The 25,384-nt window shown below is 34.5% G+C and overlaps 1 protein-coding gene across 1 annotated transcript; it reads left to right on the top strand.

Moving 5' to 3' along the window:
• The first annotated feature begins 7,766 nt into the window (after positions 1-7,766).
• Positions 7,767-12,389, top strand: LOC109215414. Its single transcript, XM_019379480.1, has 3 exons — positions 7,767-8,575; positions 10,489-10,652; positions 10,757-12,389. The coding sequence occupies exons 1-3, from the start codon at positions 7,966-7,968 to the stop codon at positions 11,849-11,851; spliced, it is 1,869 nt and encodes a 622-aa protein (XP_019235025.1). The 5' UTR covers positions 7,767-7,965; the 3' UTR covers positions 11,852-12,389.
• Positions 12,390-25,384: the final 12,995 nt, after the last annotated feature.

A 25,384-nucleotide genomic window follows, 5' to 3' on the forward strand; every position in this document is an offset into this window, starting at 1 on the left:
TTTAAAGGGTAAAGGAACGACCCAACCCCACCACTACTACCGACCGTACCTGCAACGTAGGGGGGGGGGGGGGGGGGTAGGGTTAGGCCTGAATGGCTCTGTCTCCTAGGCTAATATAGTAAGTATGGTATCTTTCAATATATGTAGTACTGTATTTCTTTGGTAGCTACTTCAAAAGAGTGCTAAATTTTTAGTACTATTTAAAGTATTTTTGTTGTTATGTTTATTAGTGTAAGACTATAAATCTTTTGGTAGGTTTTGTCCATGGCTTAAAAATAAGATGAAAATTATTTTACAGAAATAAGCAAGTAGTCAAAGGGTATTTTTCATGTCATCTTTTGTAGGGGTGTTCGTCGGTCGGTACGGTACGGTATTTAGATATTTCGGTTCGGTATTCGGCTTCTTAAAATCCTATACTAATACCGTACCTAATTAAATTCGATATGGTTCGGTTTTTCCCCTTTCGGTTTCGGTTTATTCGGTTCGGTAACTTCGATTTATTCGGTTTGAATACTAACTAGTGCATAGAGCCATACACTCTAATATTCTTAATTAAAGTACTCAAAAATACAAAACTGAAAATGTTTGTTGACAAAAGTTTTGTTCAAAACTACCAAATATCGACCCAAATAGAGAAAAATTATACATAAAAGAATATTTTATCATTAGAAATGTCTTGTTACTTATTTAGAGTTAATTGATGAACTTTGAGAATAAAGGAAAGTAAGATTTTAGATTTTTTATATTTATGTTATAATTGATAATATGTGTTTTGTGTAATATAATATATATTTCGGTACGGTATCGGTATTTCGGTATTTTATCTTAAAATACCAAATACCATACCTAATACCAATTTTTTTAAAAATTTAAAACCAAATACCATACCAAAAACCAAAATACCGTATACCAAATACCAAAATTTTCGGTTTCAGTACGGTAATTCGGTATTTACCAAATTATGCCCAGCCCTAATCTTTTGTGTATGGTCAAAAAGGATTATTTTATTTGAATTTCTACAAGTCAAGTAAAATATTATTAAATTCTTTTTAAATCACTTATTTTTGTAGAATTTGTCATATATACTACTTAAAAATTTTGATTTCATTTGTTTAGATAATTAAAAAAAATATTTAATCTTTTTAATTTATCTGTATAGATTTCAAGAATCCACACGTCCTAATAATTTGGATTCGCACCATAGAGCGCTCGTTCTAATGGGGTTTACTGTTTCTTATAAAACGAGACTTATTACAAGGACATGAACCTGAGACATCTTATTTAAGGGGAGAGAATGTTCATTATTTCGTCACACTCCTTGGTCGCGAATATATTATCGTCAAATAGCTACCAGCATAATCTTACATGTACTTTAGAAGTTTATACTATTAGTGCTACATTTTAAATATTAGACGCTTTATTCTTCCATCGAAGCATTTAATGAAAATTAGCTTCTCCTATCAGTTGTTTTGTACATTTAAAACTTGCTATAACTTTTTCGAATATTAACAAACTCTATTACTACTGACTAGTGACAATAGAATATGATTGTAAATTACAAAAATATAGTACAAGTGAATTGTCACTCAAATTAATAAATTTAATACAAGGAATATACTAAGTAGAGGAATGCGCTAGTTCTATGTTTACTGATTCAATTTAAGAAAATGTATAATAGAAAGGGTATGTGACTTTCCAATATATTGAAAAGTTAACAAAAAGGTTTTGAGATCAATTATTTAATTAGGGATGTATATTTGTTGTTATGTTTATTAGTGTAAGAATATAAATTTTTTGGTAGGTTTTGTCCATGGCTTAAAAATAAAATGAAAATTATTGCAGAAACAAGCAAGTAGTCAAAGGCTATTTTTCATGTCATCTTTTGTGTATGGTCAAAAAGGATTATCTTATTTGGATATCTACAAGTCAAGTAAATATTATTCAATTTTTTTTATACGTAGTATGTTACATAATTAAGTCTTTCAAAATATTGACTGATTTATTATTAAATTACTTTTTTTTTTTTGGTTTATAGAATTTACCCTACATACTTACTTAAAATTTTGAATTGTTTCATTTGTTTAGATCATTTAAAATAATATTTGTCATCTTTTTAATTTATTCATAGATTTTACGAATTCCCATTTCATTCTATTCCGGATTCCCACCATAAAAAGTTCACTCTAATGGGGTTTTCTAATCTCTTATCATACGAGATTTATTATAAGAACACGAACCTGAAACGTCTTATTTAAGAGTGGGGAAACCTTCATTATTTTGCCATACTTCTTGGTGGTGAAGATACTATCGCCAAATAGCTACCAGCATAATCTTGCATGTACTTTAGAAGTTTATACTATTAGCTCTACGTTAAACACTAAATGTCCTATTATTCCATCAGAGCATTTGATGAAAACATTAACTTTCTCCAATCAGTTATTTCGTACATTTAAAACTTTTTATTTTTTTCGAATATTAACAAATTCGATTACTAATGACTAATGACATATTAGAATATGATTGTAAATTACAAAATATAGTACAAATGACTTGTCACTCAAGTTAATAAATATAAATACAACGAATATACTAAGTAAAAGAATATGCTAGTTATATACTAATTCAATTTAAGAAAATGTATAGTAGAAGAGTATATGACTTTCCAATATATTGAAAAGTTACCAAAAAGGTCTTGAAATCAATTATTTAATTAGGGATGTATATGGTTGAACCCACAATTTAATGATGAACCAAAAAACAAGAGTTAGCAAATGAAGATTCCAAAAGTCTAAAACGAGCCAAGATTTATATGGAAACAAATTAAAGAATTGGACCATAAAATTAATTGGCAGCTATTACAAAAATGCAAATTTAAATGCTGGACCATAAATTTTTACTTAAAAAATTACAATTATGGTTAAACAATTAAAGAGATGGACCAAGAAATTGATTGACAATTCTTACAAACTTTAAATACAAAGTCAACAAAATCTATTTCTAGATTGTGGGAATTTTTACTAAATAAGTCAAGCAATTATGGTTAAGCCCTGTAGCTTAGTGTAATACTCCCTATTATCTCTCAAATTGTATATCAACGATCATATATGTTGTGTAGGGTGAAATTCATTTATATTAAATGCTCGAATAATTACATGACATGTGGAATCGGAGACAGACGGAAGATGAAAGGACTGAAAACCAAGACCGATGATAGCAGCTTCGTTTGGTATCGGGTAGATCTCGAAGGGAACGCAGTCAACGGAAGCAAACGAATGTTTGACACCCGGTGGTATTTAATGAAGAATATTCCTCAGTATTAAATATGCAGACGTTGCAGATGATTTTGGCATTCATGGCATGCCGTTACACATTCATCAATGACCCTCATTATTGAGATTTAAGAGGGGCTTGATCATACGATCTTGTTTTCTAGGTATAGCTATAAAAATAGACTTGAACAACCGTTGTAACTGAGGAAATCTCTGGCAAAACTTATGCTACATTATATTCTCAAGCTAAATAATACAACTCTATTTTCTTTCTAGTAATGTTCTTATCGCTGTCTTCGGAAGCCTCGCTCCGGGAACATATTTGTCATTTCTTTCAATTTCAATGCTAAGTCTTACTTTCATTTTATTTATTTATCATTTTGGAGTCAAATCAGTTCACTTGTCTATAAACCATGCAACCAATTCAATTGTACCGTCTTACGGATAAAGACATGTATTATAAGAATTTATCATGAATTAATTAGTTTATTATTGAACTCTCCGTCAAATTATTGAATTCTTTTATGTCTGAACTTAGGGCTGATATGAGCAAACTCACCTAAGTGGATTAGCAAATAGAAAGAAAATAATTAGTAGGCAAAATAAGCACTTCGGCAAGAAAAGTAATCATTTAGATCCATTAAAAATTATTCAATATGTGGCATTTCGATATATTAAGTTATGAATTATTTTTTGTTAAATGATTTTCTTTTACGGAGTCAAAAATAGGTATAAATTCAAACTTGTACCAAGGTATTACTAGTTGTTTTTTTCTCGTTTCTTAACACCTCCTTAACGTTTAATAATACTTCGAATTTATATAGAGCGCGCTAATAAAAATTTTACTTGTAGCTTTTTATTTATCTATACTTAAAAAATTTATTTTTTATCCTACTCTTTAAAAGTATATCAAAACAACTTTTCTTTACTTTTTTTTAAAAAAAAATTGTTAGTTATGTCACGTCCAAAGTTAGAGTTGTCAATTTGTTAGTTACCAAAAGAAAAAAGGAAGAAGGAAGAATTTGTTAGGCAGTTGAATCTTGAATGTACTTAATTAAAGTAATTATGCTTAAATCTTAAATCACCTGTCAAATGGGCTCCACCTCTTGTAAATACCAATTTCCTAAAATACCCATAACATGTGGGCGTTTGGACATAAGAATAGTAAAATTTCAAAAAAAAAAAAAAAAAAAGTGAAAATGACATTTGAAAATTAAAGTTGTGTTTGGATATGAATATAATTTGGGGTTGTTTTTGAAGTTTTATGACTGGTTCTGAGTGAAAATTTTGAAAAATAACTTTTGAAATTTTTTAAATTTTCAAAAAAATCTAAAATCATCTCAAGTGAAAATTAAAAATTTTATGACTTAAACATTGATTCCGAAAAATATAATTTTTTTTTTGGAAAAAATGAAAAAACTCTTATGTCCAAACGGGCTGTATGTCTCTTATTCACCGAAATATCCAAATTGGACGGCTGACATGGGGCTCCCCAGAATTTGCCACGTGTCAGCCGACGAAGGGGAACACACGAAAGACCGCACCCGAATTCGTTTGTCTCGTGAATTTGTACTATTTGTTGTCTGAATCACATTTAATAAAGTTTTATTTATTATAAAATATTTAATAACTTATTTAATTGAAGTGATTAATTAATTGGAGATTGAAAATTTGAAAGCAATCTTGAATGGGCGGTTTCCAAATTTGACTTAGAAAAGAGTTGCTTTTGTTTAATAATTCTTCACCACAAGTATCTCAAACCTTTTTATACATTATTTGAAAAGTTAGGAAAGGAAAGAGGATGGAAAAAATATAAATTAAAGTCAAGTTTGGTCACGGGTTCGGCCAAATGCAGTAACTTTTATTTAAACTTTGAATTTGTATTAAGAAATCTAATGAATATGTATAAATTAATAATTTAAAATACAATAACTTAAAAGGATTATAATTTCAAACTCATAAGATTCGAAACTTAGCCCCGCCTCTAATTATTATAATACTTTTTTGGCCAGCTAATTGAAAGGGTTAGCAGCCTTTAATTTATGCCATAGAAAGTTCTACAGAATATGTTCGAAGAATTGCTCAATGTTTGTTAAGTTAGATGGAGTATTTAATTGGGATTTGGAATTACTAAATCTTTAAACTATAATTGTTAGTTAGATCATAGTTTAATTAATATATGTACTCTCTCAGATTCCTTTTAAGCGATTTTTAAGAGTTTGACACACTCATTAAAAAAATCACTTAATTATATTTTACTAAAGACCCTTTATCTCTCTTCAAAGATTTCTTTCCTCGGTTTTTTACCCCACTTTGTTACACATTTATTATATTTTAAAAGTCTATAAAGACTCGTTTGATTGTACATCCATTCTATTTTTGATGTTTATCGTTCTCCCTACTATGACAATTAATAAAATTTGTTGGAGAATTAATTGGATGAAATAATCAGGCTTCGATAGTGTAATTACAGTCCTTAAGAAATTTAAGCTTTCCACTTCGTTGTTGCAGTGATAATAGCAGAATTCCTTTAGGATTTTACAAAGCCTCTGAAATTCGAGTTTCAGCAATTAACTCGAATTTCCCACAAGAACAGAATATTTGTGAGTCGTAGAAAATAAGTAGAAGAGAAAGAGATAGAACGTTTTTGGGAAATTACCAGCTATGTCCATTTATAAGTAGCTCATTACAAAAATTGGCCAATTGATAAAATATTACTAATATTAGCCAAATTAGCCAATTAGCTATTTGTAGCAAAAAATATCAAATTTTTGTTTTGTTTGAGTGGATGTTAGTAGAATAAATTGGGCACAACTTAAGGAGCTTGAATCTCAGTTTTGGGATGATTTGGTGAAGTTTTGAGGTGGTTTGAATTGAAAATTCGAAGTAAAAGCTGAACATGAAAAAAAAATGATATGTGTATCACACTGTGTATCATTTGTGTATCACATATGTAGCATATTTGTATCAATTGTGTATCACATGTATATCCATGTATACCTGTGTGTGTGATACATGCGTGATACATGTTTGATACATGTGTCGCAGAAGACTTTTTTGAACTCGATTTAATTACGAATTTTGATACAAAACCAGTCCAAATCACCTCCAATCTTCCTCAAATTTTTTATATTGACTTATCTATATATTTTCAATGAATTTCAACTATACCCATTGAAAAAGTTCTTTTTTTGTTTAGATTTTTGGAATATTGTATGGATTTTTATATTTTATCACCTTATTTGCTACCCCGTCCATGAAATTTCCTTTCCGTCTTGTATCTAATGTTGCTAGTCACGCTTAAAAATATGGAAGGTGATTTTTGCATGTGATTCTTTGAGAGAAAGAACCCTATTATTTGGTTTTTCAATTTTTGTTGGCTAGTTTTGGTAAGTCTATGACTAATGGCTAGAGGTTGGTAAGTTGAGATTTATTTGGGACATTTGTGTAAGTTTCCCAGCTTTTTTTGATGATTTCGTTTTGGAGATATAGGCCCATGGGCCCTGGATGTGTTTGGGTACTTCTCCTTCAGTGGCCCAATCACAAATCTATAATATGACCTTTTTAGAGGAAACTCTTTAAATTCTGGCCTTGATAGTTTAGTTGATTGAATTTCTCCGTTAGAGATAGTTTGACGAATTATCCCTTTTTTTTTTTCCTTGCAAACATTAGTTCATTGAGCTAATATGAGACAATATTGAAATAATTACACTAATTTGAACTTCCCCCAACTCTATCAGTATAAAATTACTAAAATCATTATCAATGTTATTTTTATCATCAATATAAACTAATAAAAAATTAGTTTAGGCACAGTGGTCAAGTTTGAAAGATTTACAATCATGACTTAAATTAATTATTAAATTAGTTAAAATTAAATGCAAATTGGATTTATTAAATTCGCATCAACCTTTAAAACTAGATTATTCCTTTTGTCTCAAATTATCTATCGTGATTGCTAAAAATAGTTATCTCAAATTATCTGTCATATTAGAAGTTCAAAATAAAATTAAATATATTTTTCTATTTTACCCTTAATAGTAATTATTCCATGAAGATAGAGAAAGAACATAAATAGAGTAAATATTCAATAAAGAGAGATTATATATTACGACATAAATAAGGTTAAAATAGTCTAAAACCTTTCTTAATTAATACTCTCTCCGGTCCAAAATAAGTGATTTTTTGGCATTTTTCTTGTGGTCCAAAATAAGTGATTTTTCCAGATTTCAAGAATGAATTAATTATTTTTTTCCTATATTGTCCTTGGAGTAAATAGTGTTGGAATATGTGTTAGCAGTGTTTATCTGAGATAGTAAAGGTTAATATGGTCAATTCCAAATATCAAAAAAATCACTTATTTTGGACCGGAGGGAGTATTTTCTTAAGGGACGTAAAAGAGAAACGCGATAATAATTCGAGAAGGGGCAGTATAAAATTCCATCGGAACAGAATATCAGATGTTATGCTGAGCTCAAAAAACAGACTTAGGGGACTACAATTGTAATTATGACAAAATCTTGTGGTGCAAGTTGTCCAAGTAAAACTTCCCTTGATCTTCAGTATTCACACTCTTCTTCTCCCTTCTTCCGCTCTCAAGCACAATTCTCAAGATCCAACATGAAAACTTTCTGTGTTATAAAATCCACAAAAACCTAAAAAAAGTGATGATATAATTCATCAAAATTACAATCATATGGCACAATCCAAGAAAACTCTGAAAAATTTGATCCCACTTTTTATACTGCTCACTCTTTCTGCTCTTTTCCTCTTCTCTTTTCACCCATCAAACTTAAACTCCACCAAATCTTTCTCTTTTAACCCTTACAACAACCCCCAAACTCACCAAAACTTCACTTTCATCATCAAAGTTCTCACCTTTAATCGTTTTGAGTCCCTTTCAAGATGCCTAAATTCACTTTCCAAAGCAAAATATGATAACCATGTTGTTCATTTACATATCTACATTGATCATTTTCAAGATTCCTCAAAAGGGTATGTGGAAATTGACCAAAGATTGAATCTTGCGAAAAAAATTCTTGATTTTGTTGATGGGTTTAATTGGGAATTTGGTGAAAAGTTTGTGCATTATAGGACTTCAAATGCTGGACTTCAAGCTCAGTGGTTGGAAGCTTGGTGGCCTAGTTCAGATGACGAGTTTGCATTTGTTGTGGAGGATGATCTTGAGTTGTCACCTCTTTATTTTAGGTTCTTGAAAAGTTTGATTGAGAATTATTATTATAATGAGTCTAATTTTAGTCCTATGATTTATGGTGCTTCATTGCAGCGGCCAAGGTTTGTTGCAGGTACTTAAGTTTGTTGAGTTTCTTTTGATTGTTTTTGTTTTTTATTCTTATTGCTGCCTTCATTTGTTGTTGTGTAACATTTGGGATCTAAGTGTTGCATAAGTTTTTTTAGAAGAAATGAGTTTTGATGGTTTATGTGTTATTGAATAAGCTGTAATTATATGTCTGTGAACTTATGATGTTTTTGTTTCTTGTTAAGTTTCTCAGATGAATGTACTAATGCTAGGTGTCAGAATACTTGTGCATTTGTTGCTTTGGTTTTGACAAATGGGTTGTTTTTACTTTTCTCTAGCTCATTTTTTTTAAACCTTTTATTATTCAGCCATATAGTTAGCTCACTAGTTGTTTTACTGGTCTAATGTAGTATTAGGTATTTGCAATCTGATTATAAGGAGGTTAGAGTTACCATGTTTAGCTGATTCTCTGCGGAAATTGCAAACGCATCTCGCCGTTCCAGAGAAAAGACAAAAAATTGAATTTAGCGATCCAAATTATTATCATTCTCTTTTCCATTTGAGTGTGCCTTTTGGCTCTAATTCCAATCATATTTTCTTAGGAATTTTAATTATTTGAAGTCTTTCAGGTAATACTTAACTTCAGTTTTATGATATAATCAAAGTAATATTTGATGTACTATCTAAAGAAGTCTACTCATAGAGAATTACATTAAGATTAGGAAGCAAAATGCAAAGTCGTTCCTGTTAGACGAATCAAAGCATTATATTATTAGGAACAGTGGAAGGGCTCATCTTAAGATACATGACAGTGAAATGAATTTTTCTGATATAAGTTTTATCATTGGGTAAATGCTCTTTGTTTTAGCAGAAAGAATGAACTAGGGGTTGTCTGCAGCTTTCATCTTGTGAATCATAACGTGTTATCACATGTAAATATGTTTCGCAACTTCTTATTGGGTGGAATTCATTGTGTCTATAGTGGTGTAGAAGTATGACGGAATCTTGTGCTCTGTCCAAATGGCTGTAGAGAAGTTGAAATTGATACAATTGTAGGAGTTATTTCATTTGTATATTTATAGTTTCCTATTGCTTCACAAGATAATGCATAAGGTCCCCTTCTGCTATCTCTCTTTGGCATTTGCTATTAGCGACGAAAGAACGTAATTTTAGAATTAACTCCTACAGCTTCCATTTTAAGACAGATTCTACTATGTTCAAGCGAGCATTTTCAGATGAAGAGTGCTGAAGTCCAACATGTTAGTTCCTTCCCAGTTTTTTCTATTTGGAGAAAACTTAACCATCGATGCCCTTAATTGTCAAACCAGATTTGTGTCCCTTGAGCAATTTAACATATTTTTATAACACTCTCATGGGGATATATGTCTTTGTTCGTAATTATAATCATCAAAGTTCATTTTAGCCTTTTGAGCTACCCCGCTAGCATTATTGATGTGATTCTATGCCCATACACTACGGGACTCTTGAATCTCTGTATGTTAATATGTTGCTGAAACACTCAAGAGAACTTAGGATCAATGTGTGCTTTTATCATTTTGGGATTTGAAATTACAGATATAACAGAACTCAATGATTTATTGCAAGTCGCATGCTATTAGCCTCTGAACACTTCTAGTATTCCACATTTTTTGTCGCATAGGAGTCTGCTCCCCAAATAGTATAAAATTCCATGAACGATCATGTATGGTTCATAAAATTTATAATACCCTAGTATAATCTACTCAATTTAAGTTTTTCTTTTGCTTTTTAGCTGATAAAAATTCTTTTTTTCCCCACCATTTTGATGAATACATGTCCACATGTCCATCATCGCTGTTTGAAGGTTTATGTGTTGCTAGGCATAGTGGAGTACTTCTATCCTCTGGGAATTTTCTCTGTAACAATGTCTATACTCGTCTTTGCTTGAATCAGATGATATAAATTGGTTCTGACTAACAGGTAAACATGGAAACAAGATGCAGATTGATGATGGAACTCAACTTTTCTTGTACCAGTTGGTCGGCACTTGGGGTCAACTTCTGTTTCCAAGACCTTGGAAAGAATTCCGCATATGGTATGACACACACAAGTCCAAGGGATTGAAGCCAGTTCTTGACGGGATGGTATTGTAGCATTAATTTTTTCCTCTTTGCATGTATAAGTGAAGATAATGATAAACCTATTAAAATTAACTAGCACTTACGGTAACATGTAATTTGTTTTGTAGGTGACAACAGGATGGTACAAAAAGATGGGGGAAAGAATCTGGACACCTTGGTTCATTAAATTTATCCATGCCCGTGGTTACTTTAATATTTATACCAACCTTTTGCATGAGCGAGCTTTTAGTGTGTCGCATCGCGATGCTGGTGTTAACTATGGGAAGTCAGTTGGGCCAGATTCTTCTTTAGTGGATGAGAAGTCTTTTGATCTTAACCTTTTGAAGCTGCAATCTTTGCACAGTCTGAAGTGGTACGATTTCTGTTTCAGGGAAGTCTTTCCTAATAGAATTGTACGCAGTTCGGATGATTTGGTCCCTGTCCTTCACGCGGTTCAGAAATTGAAGACAATAATATTTGTGAACCTACAACAGGTGTCAGAGTCAATTATTAGGAATCTTCTCTGCCACTTTGAAAGATTGAACATCCAAAACTTTGTATTATTGGGTGCACATTCTGATTTCCTACTTGATCTTGCAAGAAGGGGTTATCCCGTGATTGACACAGACCGATTTTTTGACAGTATTAGGTTACAAAACTCTATTAACTTTGACAAATCGCATGAAAAATTGGTTAAAGAGATTGTTGTGAAGGCCCATGTAATAAGAAAGTCCTTGGAACGTAAATACAGCACATGGGTTGTGGATAGTGACGTGATTCCTCTCAGCAGTGATTCATTTCTTGATTCCTATGATCCGGCGGGAAATGACATTTTCTTGGGGAAGAACTTTAAACTTGTCTTCATTAGAAATTCATCGTCCTCTTTAAAAGCTTGGGCTGACAATGTTTTGGACAAAATCGTTGCCTTGGTTGCCAATTTGAAGACAAGAGGTTCAATTGCGACAGAGGGAAATTTTGTAAATCTAGTTGAGAAGTTATTGGAAGACAAGAAAACTACATTTAACAGGGTTGATGAAACTGATTTTAGTTTGAATATCAGTTATATGGATGCTAACCAAACCTCTTCAAGGAATGGAAAGAAGTTTGCCTTTTGGTCACCTGAGATAGGTTCAGAGACGATACAAAAACGACTTGAACAGTTTGCTATGTGGGTTGTGGATAGCGATTTATCTTGTAATGCAGTTGTTTGTCATCCATCATAGCGCGTTCTTCAGTGTATCTACTGTTAAATCTTACGATTTCTGCCTGTTGTTTGATGGATCGTACATGTTGGTATTGAAGACAAAAAGAGTGGAGGAGAACAGAAAGCGCAAACTGAACTGCTACATGTTTGAAGAATTCGTTCAACTGAAGGCATTCGTTCGGAGTCAACATTATGCAGTAATGACATTGTGATTGATTCATAGGCCATATTTGGCTGCTCATTTCTGGAGATCGATCGAGTATTTGCAGCTAGCTGTAGAAACCTTGTTGCTACAATTTGCTGAAGGAAGCACTCATAACATATCAAGGCTTTCATCTTTCTTTTCCCCGAGGGATTTCACCTAATTGTATGTCTTGAATTAGCTAAAATTCTTTCATATTGCCACTCAGAACTTTGGTTATTTCAGGAAATATATGTTGCCTTTTGGCACCCAATATCTCTTTGCTTGTCAACCTTCTGTAACTGAGTCTCTTTTTGTGCATTTTTGCCTTTGAATCAATGTATTGCTTGGCATAAAAGGAAACCAATCTCCAACACTGTCATTGCTTTGCAAAGAAATGAAACAAATTAGCAACACTAGAGCACCTACTGTTTTGTTTTTTTTAACCTTTTTCTTTCTTTTCCTTTTTAAGTTTTTCTAAAACCTTGGCATAGATATTTATATTTGCTGGTATTATCTCTTTGGCCTCTGTTGCTGGTACTGATCTATTGTCTCTTTTTGTCTTTTTGAGCTGAGGGCTTATTGGACACAACTTCTCTACCTCACCAGGGTAGGGGCAAGGTCTGTGTACACGCTACCCTTCCTATACTTCACTTGTGTTGTTGTTGTTGTTGTTGCATACGAGAAATATCAAAAATCCTCTTTTTGTTGCTTTATATAGATTAATGATCATAAAATGTGATACAATATCGTTCGTCTAGAGAAATATCATGAGTGAGGAAAAATACTCGCACCTAGTACATGGTACCAAGCCAATAAGTGCATGACATGTGTCTTTTGTATATGTTGTACATTGCTTAATTTTGCTTAATCATGGTAAATTAGCATAGTTTGGTGCATGCTCCTCACTCTGTGATCCTTCTCAAGACAAGTAAAGTTGTATTACATTGTATAATCTTTAATCCAAGCTTACAAATTTGGCGCCAAAAACATTGGGGCAAGTGCACGTATAGTCATTCTCTGATATGCTATTTAGAGATTAGCCAATACTTATTTTGTCCTGAAATTTTAAACTAAAAATCTTAACTTCAGGACAATTCAGGACATTTTGTCCTGAAAAATTGAACTGAAAACTCAAATTAAAGATGCACTGGCTATTTCCTAAATAACAGCCCTTTAGAGTGGTTACCTGATGTCATTTCTACCATCTTGTCTATTAAAAAAAGATGTTTGATAAAAAAAAAATAGGGATTATTTCATTTCTATACACTATTGGAAACTTTATTACCCTAAATGTTCATGTTTAATAAATTACCCTATCTACACAAGTTTTATTTACATAATATATACATTCCATCTTAAAAGACTCTCAATCCATTATTAGTGCCTTCAATTAAGGGATTTAGTTCCACCTTGAAAACATCATTTGTCTGTTGTTCTTGTCTTTGATTGGCTTTATTTCCACCTTCTTCCGACCTATTCTTATTTAATTCTCCTCGAAATCTGAACTACTCTAGCAACCAAGCCAAGCCCCAAATTGGAATTTTTTTTTTTTTTTTTTTTTTTTTTTTTTGGGAGATATTCCATTTCTTGCTTCGTATCACTATCATCATATATTGGGGTTTTATAACGTTTCCAACTTCTTTTTCCTCTTAATCTTTCACTATTCACAGAAAAAAGTTTCACTGTCAATTAGCACCTCTATATGGATTAAGATTTCAAGTTAAAGAAGAGAAGATAATTAAATGACAAAAGAATCCTAAAAGTGAATAAAACTGTATAGAAACGAACAAATTCGACCACCCAAAAAAAAATCCTGATAAACTTGCACAATAAGCAAAATTCTGACAACTTGCACACTTGTAATTCTAATACCTGAAACAACATAAGCAAACACCTATATTACATGTACTCGGTTTTGAGTTTTGCAGATTGGCTGTGGCTTACAAGGTTACATTCAACTATCCACTTAAATACAAATTTTATAGGGAAAATTTCACATAAGAACAACTGGGCTCCCTACTTTTCAATTTTATAGCCCATATTTCAATTTACAACCAACTAGCCTAAAAATAATAGGCTAAGATTCAACATTCAACTCCAATAGGTTCTCAAAATTACTATTTACTTTATAAAAAAGATTGCTCAAACTTTAAAGTTAATTTTCGAATCAGTAACTGTGACTCAAATATTAGTTGAACAAACCAAATCCATTTGGGTGGTGAAAATTAGATTTTTAACAAGTTTAAATATGTGGGTTTAAATTCCAAATTTGATTTTGTGAGAAATTTGGAGTGGGTGTTATTTAGACTTGTTAGAAATAGTATAAGGAGGCTGTATATAAAATTTGAAGTCATTCAATGGAGATTTGGACTGGTTTTGAACAAGAATTGCAACTGAAAATCGTGGAAGAAGTTCGTCTACAGACGCTTGTATAAAGGTGTATAAAAGTGTATAAGATGAGTTTATACACTGATATACACTATTATACAAGATTATACATAATTATACAAAAAACTGACTTCGTCTTCTTCCTTGCGTCTTTTCTGAAATTTACTCAAATCTTGCTCAAATCTACTCCAAATCACTTTAAATTTAAATTTTAAACTCCTTTTGATATTTTCAATCAATTGGAATAACACCCAATCCAAACAACTAACAAACTCAAAAAAATCTATTTTCGAAAGCAAAGCTTTGAATGGCCTTCAATGGTGGCTTCTACTCTTTAATTTTTTTGACATTGCAAGCAGTAATGGCGAACGGCTCCTAGCATATGTAAAAGATGTGAGAAGAAGAGAGAGTGAAAGCAATAGTTGTGGGAACACAAATTTAACTCCATAGCTTTTAGAAGCAATGGTTGTGAGAATACAGATTTTGAATTTACAAGAGCTACTGTTTTCAGAATATGTACAATATGGGCTAGGTCAGGTAAAACTTAAAAATATGGGTCATTTTTTGTTATGGTGTGAAGTCATGTGTATTTTTTTTTGTAATTCTACAAAATTTATACAATATGTCTTTTGTATATTTTGTATCTGATTTATACATAGTAACAACAAATTTCATACAACTAATTATACATTATACAACTTATCTACAACTTATCTACAATTTTCATACATAATTTCTACTAGTTATATACAACTACAATATCATACAACTTAAATATAATTTTTATACAATGTTGTTCAACTTTCATACAATAGTTAAATAAATAAAAGAAAAATATATATAAACAACAGAATATAATTTTTCTACAATTTTACTACAATTTCGTAAATATAATGTATATCATGTCTTCTTCTTCTTCCTTTTCTTCGAGTTTCAATCTGAAATTCAGCCAAAACCAAGTCTAATCTTCACCAAAACCCCTCAAAATTGAGATATAAACTCCAAACCATATTCTCAATTGTTTGCAACAACACCCAATCCAAACAAATAATGATTTTTGAAAACCTAAATTCGAATTCAAAGCTTCAAAGCTTTTTAATGGCTGTCAATGGTGGAATTGCTGCTCTCTTTTCCTTTGCTTTACATTACTGAAATTAGGGATTGAGAGATAGAGAGAGACGTAGCGAGAATTCCCAATTCTTTGCAACAATATCCAATTCAAACAAATAATATTTTTTAAAAATCCAAATTCGAATTCAAAGCTTCAAAACTTTTTAATGGTTGTCAATGGTGGAATCGTGGGTGGATGCAAGATACGTGGGGGAGGGGGTGGGATGTGGAGAGAGAAACGTGGGGGAGTGGAAGATACGTTAGAGTAATTTTAGGACACTAATTATTATCATTAATCCCCTTAAAATATACATAAATGGTAATTGGGTATATAAAATGTAATTATTGTAAAACTTGAGTAGGGGGGGTAATATAGTTTCATATAGTGTATAAAAATGTAAAAATTTCTAAGTTTTACCCGACCTAGCCCACATTGTACATATTTTGAAAGCACTAGCAAATCAAAATATGTGTTCTTACAACCATTGCTTCTAAAAGCTATGGAGTTAAATCTGTGTTCTCACAACCATTGCTTTCACTCTCTTTTATTCTCACATCTTCTAATTATGCTTCAAGGTACCGAGTATTTTCTGCTTCTCCTCTTGTGTCAACTTGTTGCAATGTAAGAAAATTGAAGAGTAGAAATCCACCATTGAAGACCATTCAAAGCTTTGCTTTCGAAAATGTATTTTTTTGAACTTGTTAGTTGTTTGGATTGGGTGTTGTTCCAATTGATTGAAATATCAAAAGGAGTTCAAAATTTAATTTGAAGTGAATTGGAGTAGATTTGAGCAAGATTTGAGTTAAATTTCAAAAAAGACGCAAGGAAGAAGACGAAGTCAGTTTTTTGTATAATTATGTATAATCTTGTATAATAGTGTATATGAGTGTAGAAACACACCTCATACACTATTATATACTTTTATACACCTTTATACAAGCGTCTGTAGACGAACTTCTTCCACGATTTTCAGTTACAATTCTTGTTCAAAACCGGTCTAAATCTCCTTTAAATGACTTCAAATTTTATATACAACCTCCTTATACTATTTCTAACAAGTCTAAATAACTCTCACTCCAAATTTCTCACAAAATCAAATTCGGAATTTAAACCCACATATTTAAGCTTGTTAAAAATCTAATTTTCACCACTTAAATGAATTTGGTTTGTTGAACTAATATTTGAGTCACAGTTACTGATTCGAAAATTAACTTAAAAGCTTGAGGAATCTTTTTTAAAAATTAAATAGTAATTTTGAGAACCTATTGGAGTTGAATGTTGAATCTTAGCCTATTGTTTTTGGGCTAGTTGGTTGTAAATTGAAATATGGGCTATAAAATTAAAAAGTAAGGAGCCGGTTGTTCTAATGTGAAATTTTCCCATTATAATTTGGTATAAATACTAAGTGCAAATAAAATTTTACCTTTGCGAGCTTATCGATAACAACTTTTAAAAGAAAGAACAAATTGTATTTTTGTATTTACAATAAAAGACAATAAGAGCTCGTCTGGACATAAGAATTTTTTTACTTTTTTTCGAAAAATTTTCACTTTTTTTTTTAAAATTATTATTTGGCCATAAAAATTTTTAACTTTCACTTGAAGATGAATTTTAGATTTTTTTGAAAATTTGAAAAACTAAAAAATATTATTTTTTAAAATTTTCACTCATATTACTTAAAAAACTTTAAAAATAACCCGAAATTATATTTATATCCAAACACAACTCTAATTTTCAAATACCATTTTCACTTGAAATTTTTTTGCATTTTTTTTGTTTTGAAATTTTATAATTCTTATATCCAAACGCTCACAAATGCGAATAAAATTTAACCTTTGCGAGCTTGTCAATAGCAATTTTTAAAAGAAACGAACAAATTATATTTCTGCATTTACAATAAAAGTACAACAAAGGAAAATAAAAGTTTGACACTTGTGTAGTTGTGCGTGATATTTCGTCCTATTGCTACGTGTCAACTTTTCCGGCGAGCACCGCAAAATTTTCTCACTCTTTAGTTTCTTCTTCAGCAGCAGCAATTATATATATATATATATATATATATATATATATATATATATATATATATATATATATATATATATATATATATATATATATATATTTTCTTTTAACATGCAATAAATGTAAGATAATTAATTTATAGCCATAGCATAGATTAAGACATAATTATGCAATCAATCTAGAGTTAGAGTTTAAGGAAGCGTACCGTTAAACTCCATGGATACAGCAGCAACAACAAATGGCGATTAAGCCTGAGACCAACTTCCACGATCCACTAGCTACGTGCTCTCACAACCCGGAGAACTTGACTGATAGGACGTCTACCGTTACCACGTATTCAATAGGCAGAATACGCTAGGGTTTTCTATAACTAGGGAAAGGGGGGTTGGCCTCTATTTATAAAGAGTGTCTACTCATCACAGGACAAGAGTTATTGGGCCTCACTTATCCACACACACAATATTTAATACTAGGCCTTTTATTTATCCACCACTTGGGCCACGTCACTATCCTTTCAGGCTATAACCAATTAACGTAAGTCCAAATTCCAACATTTTCCCACTTGGACGCCAACGTTAATTGAGGACAAGACAACAATTTTAAATATTTGAGTTTTTAAGAAATTCATTTTGAAAAAGGATTTTAGACTCTACGGTGGCCACACTACTCACATAGCCAAGGATAGAATGACCCATATAACAATCCATTCAGTCTCAATAGAAAAGACTAACAATGAATCATAGCAGGCATCGTACCATTTTAAGGTATGAATTCTATCTACGACCACATATGCTAGAATTTCCATCAACATGGATCAAACATGTGTGCTAAGAATTTTATCTTTCTAATCAAGGTGAATAGATTCACACCTCTTAGAAAGAAATAATCCTCCAAGTGATATTATAACCATATCACCTCAGGAGCCTCCAAATGACACAAAATCATATCACCTCAGGAGGATTCCTTGTGCCTTACCCGGGATAATCAAGGCAACAAGCTGCAAGACTCAAAGATATCATGAGTTTATGCAATGCCCAATTGAAAATAAAAATAAATAAATTATCATGTTAGTCATAAGCATAACAGATATCAAATAACACAAGCTTGCATAAAACTAGAATTTATTAAAAGGAATATCTCAGTCAGCAACTACAAAGTAACTCCACTGACTAAAGCACATCAAAAGACTCTAAAGTACCCATATTTTTAGCATGTTCATTAAACACTACAGGCCTAAGACCTTTAGTCAAAGGATCAGCCAACATAGATTCTGTACTAATATGCTCAATACATATATCACCTTCTTTTACCATGTCTCTAACCTTAAGAAACTTAAGGCTAACATGCTTATAGCCTCTTGTTCTCTTGTTGTTCTTGGAGAAGAACACAGCTGCACTGTTGTCACAAAAAATAGTCACCTGCTTAGATATAAAATCCACAATTTGCAATTTAGTAAGAAAATTCTTCATTCCAGACAGCATGTGAAGCAGTCTCAAAANGAGATACAAACTCCAAACCATATTCTCAATTGTTTGCAACAACACCCAATCCAAACAAATAATAAATTTTGAAAACCCAAATTCGAATTCAAAGCTTCAAAGGTTTTTAATGGCTGTTAATAGTGGAATTTCTGCTCTCTTTTCCTTTGCTTTACATTACTGAAATTAGGGGTTGAGAGATAGAGAAAGACGTAGAGAGAATTCCCAATTCTTTGCAACAACATCCAATTCAAACAAATAATGGTTTTTGAAAACCCAAATTCGAATTCAAAGCTTCAAAGCTTTTTAATGGTTGTCAATGGTGGAATCATGTGTGGGTGCAAGATAAGTGGGGGAGGGGGTGGGATGTGGAGAGAGAAACGTGGGGGAGTGGAAGATATGTTAGAGTAATTTTAGGATACTAATTATTATCATCAATTCCCTTAAAATGTACATAAATGGTAATTGGGTATATAAAATGTAATTATAGTAAAACTTGAGTAGGGAGAGTAATATAGTTTCACATAGTGTATAGGAATGTAAAAATTCCAAAAAAATATTTACTAAGCTTTTGGGCCCATTTCTAGCCCAAGACAATCCCTATGGGACAAGCCAGGCTTGGACTTGAAATCTGGCCCATAAATGGGTTGGGCCAAATACTATCAGCCCAAAATTAACGCGATGAGGCCCGACCCATAAACATCCTTATTTGCATTAAAAATAGCACGGTATAGCCAGTTTCGGACTGGTCAATCAAAAATCCAGCGTTTACCAAGTCAATGAAAAATAGTCACTATTTTGCTGTAATGGAGACCGGTCCAGCATAATATACTGGAGTTCGGTGCACTTGTGTATGAACTCCAGCATATTATGTTGGACCGGTATACTTTGCTGGCTCCAGTATAATATACTGGAGACTGGAGCACCGGTGCTCCAAACTCCAGTATATTATACTGGACCAATATACTTGCTGGAACTCCAGTATATTATGTTGGAGTTCTAGTATACTTATGCTGAAACTCCATCATATTATGCTGGTGTTCCAACATACTTATTCTGGAACTCTAGTATAATATGCTGGAGTTCAAGTATACTTATGCTGGAACTACCAGTTGTAAATCTGGCTATTTTTAAAATTTACCCTTATTTGCAGGTTCATAAAAGCTCATGTGACAATGTATTTGCTATAACTCTTCAATTTTCAATAATGCAGTGTTGAGTATCCAATCAGTCAGTCAACTACACATCGAACCAACTTTGTTGTTTTAGTTATATGAATCCTGCCCTTTATTCCGTTCCCTTTGGACCGGTTTCATTCCAATACTAAATGAGTCGTCTTTTAAGGCACATTAAGAGTTCTTTAAAACTGGGTGTTTTCTAAGTCTCTTACTTATTTCCATTGATATATAGGTCTCCATCCAAGCTAGAAGAACTTTTAACAAACATCAAACTTCAATATAAGCATCTTCCCTTGAGTCGAGCGTCTATCGAAAAGAGTCTTTCTACCCCATTTTGTAGAATTATACATTGGATTTGTTGTTGTTAGTATCATCTATATAGATTATTTATGCGTACTGTTATGTTGGTAAGTCCACATTGATTTCATGAGCTAGTACATCTATTTAGATAGTTTTTTTACGTGCAATTTTAGGTCTACTTCATCTACTTTTGCATCGGTGAATATGAAGATGGCTTTTACCAATTAGGAGTGTTTGATGAGCTCATTCTTTCCTAATATGCACAAAAAAAGTTGCTATCTCACTAGGTAAAAGTGAAAAGGGCCGAGATGGAAGAGAATGTAAGAGATAATTAAGTCGAATTCTATTTGTATTCAGTTTTGGCTATTTACATGTGTTAGGCAAAGATAACTTTTAATCCGCGGCCGAAACTATTTATATATATTCGGTAGTCGTAAAAGTATATAAATTTATATATGTTTTATATATAATATACAAATATATATACACACAAAAATATCAATTTTCGGCTATTATTTTGAGAGCGACTATACAGTGTCATTTTCCCTTAATATAATTCTCCTTTATAACTATATATCAAGTCTAACTTTATATTACTATTTCAACCAACATTGGCAAAATAAACTTTCTTAACACAAATTAAAAAGATACAATATGAAACGCAAATCTAAACTAATTGAGACAAGAGGGGTTGCTCAGATCAGTGGCGAAGCTAGGAATTTACCCAAGGGTATTCAAATTTGAAAGAAGTGAAAAAAAAATCTCGATAAAGGGTGTTCAATGTTTGTTATATACCTCTAAAACGTAATATTTTATCTATATACACAGTGCAATTTTTCGACGAAGGGTGATCAACTGACCATCCTTGTAACCATGTAGCTTTGCCACTATTTGACTAAAAACTTTTAGGCATTTTTGTTAAACTAATTAAATAAGAGGATATGGGGTAAATCCCAACCAAAGATAATTTATTCTAGATCTGAGTTAGAAGATAGGAATAAACAAGCATAGCCGAACATGTAATTTAATTATAGTTGCGATTGAATTCCATAATGCAAGAAAAGGATGATTGCTCCAATAATATCAAATGACAACGAAGAATACATAAAGGAAAAGAGTCACCATACTTGAACAAGACAGACCTCCGTACATTTGACAAAGTTGAATTACAGGTGAATACCAAGATTCTAAGCTCGTTGCTCCTTTTTGGACGAAGAGCCTCTGAGGAGGGAACCTCTTCACCTCCAGAGAGATGTATGTGTTTTTCTGTGTTCCCATCAGCCCCCCTCTCCTGTTACTCTCTTATGATATTTACACAAAACACTTTCCTTACTCAGCGGTCCTTAACCAGAATACCTAAGTTCTTGGAATATCCCGTAGAATATTCCTCTAAAATGTCTAAGTGTTAAACTAGTCGTTCGGGCCGAATTGAATGCTCGACCTCGACCGCAACTAAATCACTCGCTGGTATATTGCTTCCTATGCGTGACTTCGGCTTGGTTGACTCTTGGTCGTTCTTCCTTAAGTAGAGTTATTTTGATCAAATTTTGACCTATACAGTTAGTCCCTCCGCCCGTCAGGGTTGCCTTTGGGCGAGCTCGGTGGCCGGACTTCGCCAGTTGCACTATTTGAGAAATTTGAGCACATTCGCTGAAGAGTGATCCCCCTTTTTTGGCGAGGTGGCGACGTGACGTTTCAAGAGCCGCACCTGACCGTTACGTCAGTTTGAAATGACATTGTTTCATCATATATCATTATGGCGCATGTTCCCCATACATTACATCGTTCCCCTCGCTTCTTCCGTTTTGAAATTAATGAGGCAGCGTTTGGGCTTTCTCGATTGGGATGCCCATATTCTTATAAATAGGGATAGGCACCACTCATTTGAATTGTTGTATTTTCAGAGCCTTTGAAGCCCGAGTTCCTTTCTTCTTCGAGTTTCCAGCTTTTGTGTTTTTTTTCTTTTTTTAGTATCTTTTTCAACCGTCATCTCCTTCATCATTGTATTTCTTTTTCACACACAATCAGAAAAATGGCCAGTGCTTCCCCTGACCATGTGACGTTGGCTGCGGATGCATCTCCTCATGAGGAAGGGGCGTCCATGGTGGGAGATGAAAACTTCCCCACCGCTGACGAGATAATCCCACGCTCCGGGAAGGCTAGGTCAAACTTCAAAAACCTACCTGAGGATGAACCTGAACCTGTAATTTCTACGATGGATGCGGTGACGATTACTGCATTTAGGGCTAATTGGCGAATCCCAGCCATGTTGAAATCGTTCTCGATGGTAGTGATATTGTACAAATACATCGCCTGGGGTACTGATCATGTTACGCGTACCCGTTTGCCGTCGGATACACGCTTCCTCTTCCTTCATTGGCAGAGGATTTTTGCCGTTTTTACAATGTGTGCCCGGCTCAGCTCTCCCCGTACATATACAAGCTTTTCCTCATGCTTATCAAATACGCGGAGCTGTCCAACCGTGGTATTTCTCTACGCCATGTGCTTCACCTCTTCGCCCCAAGTTTTCACAGGGGCACGATGATTCATATGCGCCATCGGGGGACCAAGGGGTTGGTGGTGAACATGGACGATAAAACTAATCGTCGCTTTTGAGAAAATTTCTTCTATGTGAAGACAGATCACGTGGTGTCAAACCCTAGTGGATTCCCCGAGGAGTGGAACTTTGCTCGTAACTATTTCTCTTTTAAAATGGCCGTTGTTTATTTTGGGGTAATCTGATCGTTCTCTTTCTACCTTTGCAGCCGAGCGGGAGCCTCCTTCACTAGTTGTTGACATTCACGACTGGGTGAGTCAGGTTTGGCCCCATACTGTGGGTTTCGCGAGTGGTCGCACTTAAATGAGAGGTTTGGCCGTAGACCTGTGGCCGGTGAGTCACCCTTGGTTTTAATCGTTGACTTTTATACCGTCATTTATATCCTCTTATCTCTCTTTGTTTATAGGTCAGAGGGCATCAAGGAGGGCGAGGGCTCCTAAGCCTACTTTTCTCCAGTTGGGTATCTCTACCGAGCCCGTACTCGCTGTGGCTGTAAGCGAGCCTGCTCAGGCCGCTGCTGTTTTGCAGACTATAGCTTTGCTCGGGCTTGGCCGCTCAGATGCTGCTCCCTGATGGGGATTTCGGCTCCCGCGGTTCATTTGGTAGACGAGTCGTTAGAGGACGAAGACGAGGAGGCTCCTTTAAAGTGGCGGAGAATAGTGGCTAATGGAGTGACTGAGACTGAGGGGCCTTCGAGGGGTCAACCCGTGTTGGCGGTGTCCGAACAGGACGGTGGTACTAGTTTAGGTGAGGAAACCGTATCCCCCTCGGGCGTGGAGGTGGTGCCCGTTTCTGGCATGGGGGAGTCTACTGTGGTAGGGGGACAGAACTCGGAGGCCGCTACGATCATTTCGAGTGGTCCATCGACTTCACAACAGACCCGTGCTCCCTCTTCGGCCAGCGAGAGGGAAAAGGGCGTAGTTGTAGATGACTATGAATCCGGTTCGGATATTAACCCCAAGGACATAAGCATGTTTGAGGCGGGGTTTACTCGGGTGGAGGCGGGAACGAATGATTCCTCCCGCGTGATCGAGATTGCTCCGGAGTGCGATTTGTTGGAGGACACGGTGAGCCTGGTGCCCCAATTTGCCCTTCTTTGTTTTGCTACTAAAAGCAGGGCCCTTCAGGAGATCAGCGATGCTGGCCTATCACGGGGCGTAGCCGGAATGGCTTTGAGGCTGAGTCTATTGTTTTCTTTGTTTTATGTCTTCTACTCTAGCTGATTTTTTTTCTGTTTTCTTTTCTTTCTACAAATTTTCATTTTGGATACTGGGAGTATCCGCCGCGAGGAGAAGCGGGCTGCCGCTTTCCATAAAATGGTTTCAAAATACCACACCGTGACAAGTGCCGCGAGATGCACGCACGACTCAGGGCAGGCGGTAATCCTCAGTCCCTTAGGGAGGAGTTGGAGCGGAAGGACGAGGACGTGATGCGGTCTATTGGCAGATGCAACGAACTTGAGGGGCTGCTTAGGGCTAAAGAATAAAAGCTCGAGGTGGGCAAGGGTGTTGCAGCTGAGTATGTTGATCTTCAAGCGAAGGTGGTGGTCCTGCGGGCGGAGCTTGAGCAGAGTGCCACTAGAGTCGCCGATCTAAGTGTTGAATTGGCGGAGAAGGTGACCGAGTTGGAAGGGAAGGCGACCGAGCTGGAGGGGGTTGAGGGATCCCGAGCAGCGGCCTTGGTGAGGTTTGCGGCACTAGAAGGTTCTATCCGCGTTCTCAGGTCTGAACGTGCAAATGAGATGGAAGCCGCTCTGAGGGAGGCGCGACTTGATGAGAGAATTGGCGGGCTTGAGAGAGACGTCTCGACCCTGGGTGATCAAATTTCTCTCGAGGCTGAGAGGGCTCAATCGTTGGCTTCGACTCCTCCTGTGTCCGCCTCTGTTGCCGTTCCTCGCCTTTTGTACGAGATGTGGATCCACACTGAGGCTCAGTAGGATATATATAAGGTTTTGTTGGCAGCGGGGAGTGTTCCTGAAGCCGCTTTCGAAGAAGCTCGCATCAAAGCGCGTGAGGCCTGGCTTGCCTGCGGCTATGACCCCGCGATGCCGGAGGCCGGTGGAGGTGATGAGGCCGAGGACAGGCTTACCCCAGACGATGAACATTCCGATGGAGAGGGTGACGGTGGAGGTGAAGCCGCTGAGCCAAGCGGGGAGAGAGATGACGGCGTGGATGGGGGTAATGCTGATTGAAGCTTTTGTACTTAATTTTTCCTCCTGTATTTAGCTTTTCTGTACTTAGTTAGTTGGGTGGGGGTCCCTTTTGGCCCTTTGTAAGACGCTATTTTTCCTTTGAATGAAACAGTCGATTTGTCCTTGGTTGTACGTCTTTGGCC

The sequence above is a fragment of the Nicotiana attenuata genome, unplaced genomic scaffold (assembly GCF_001879085.1).
Source record: "Nicotiana attenuata strain UT unplaced genomic scaffold, NIATTr2, whole genome shotgun sequence".
Classification (NCBI taxonomy): domain Eukaryota; kingdom Viridiplantae; phylum Streptophyta; class Magnoliopsida; order Solanales; family Solanaceae; genus Nicotiana; species Nicotiana attenuata.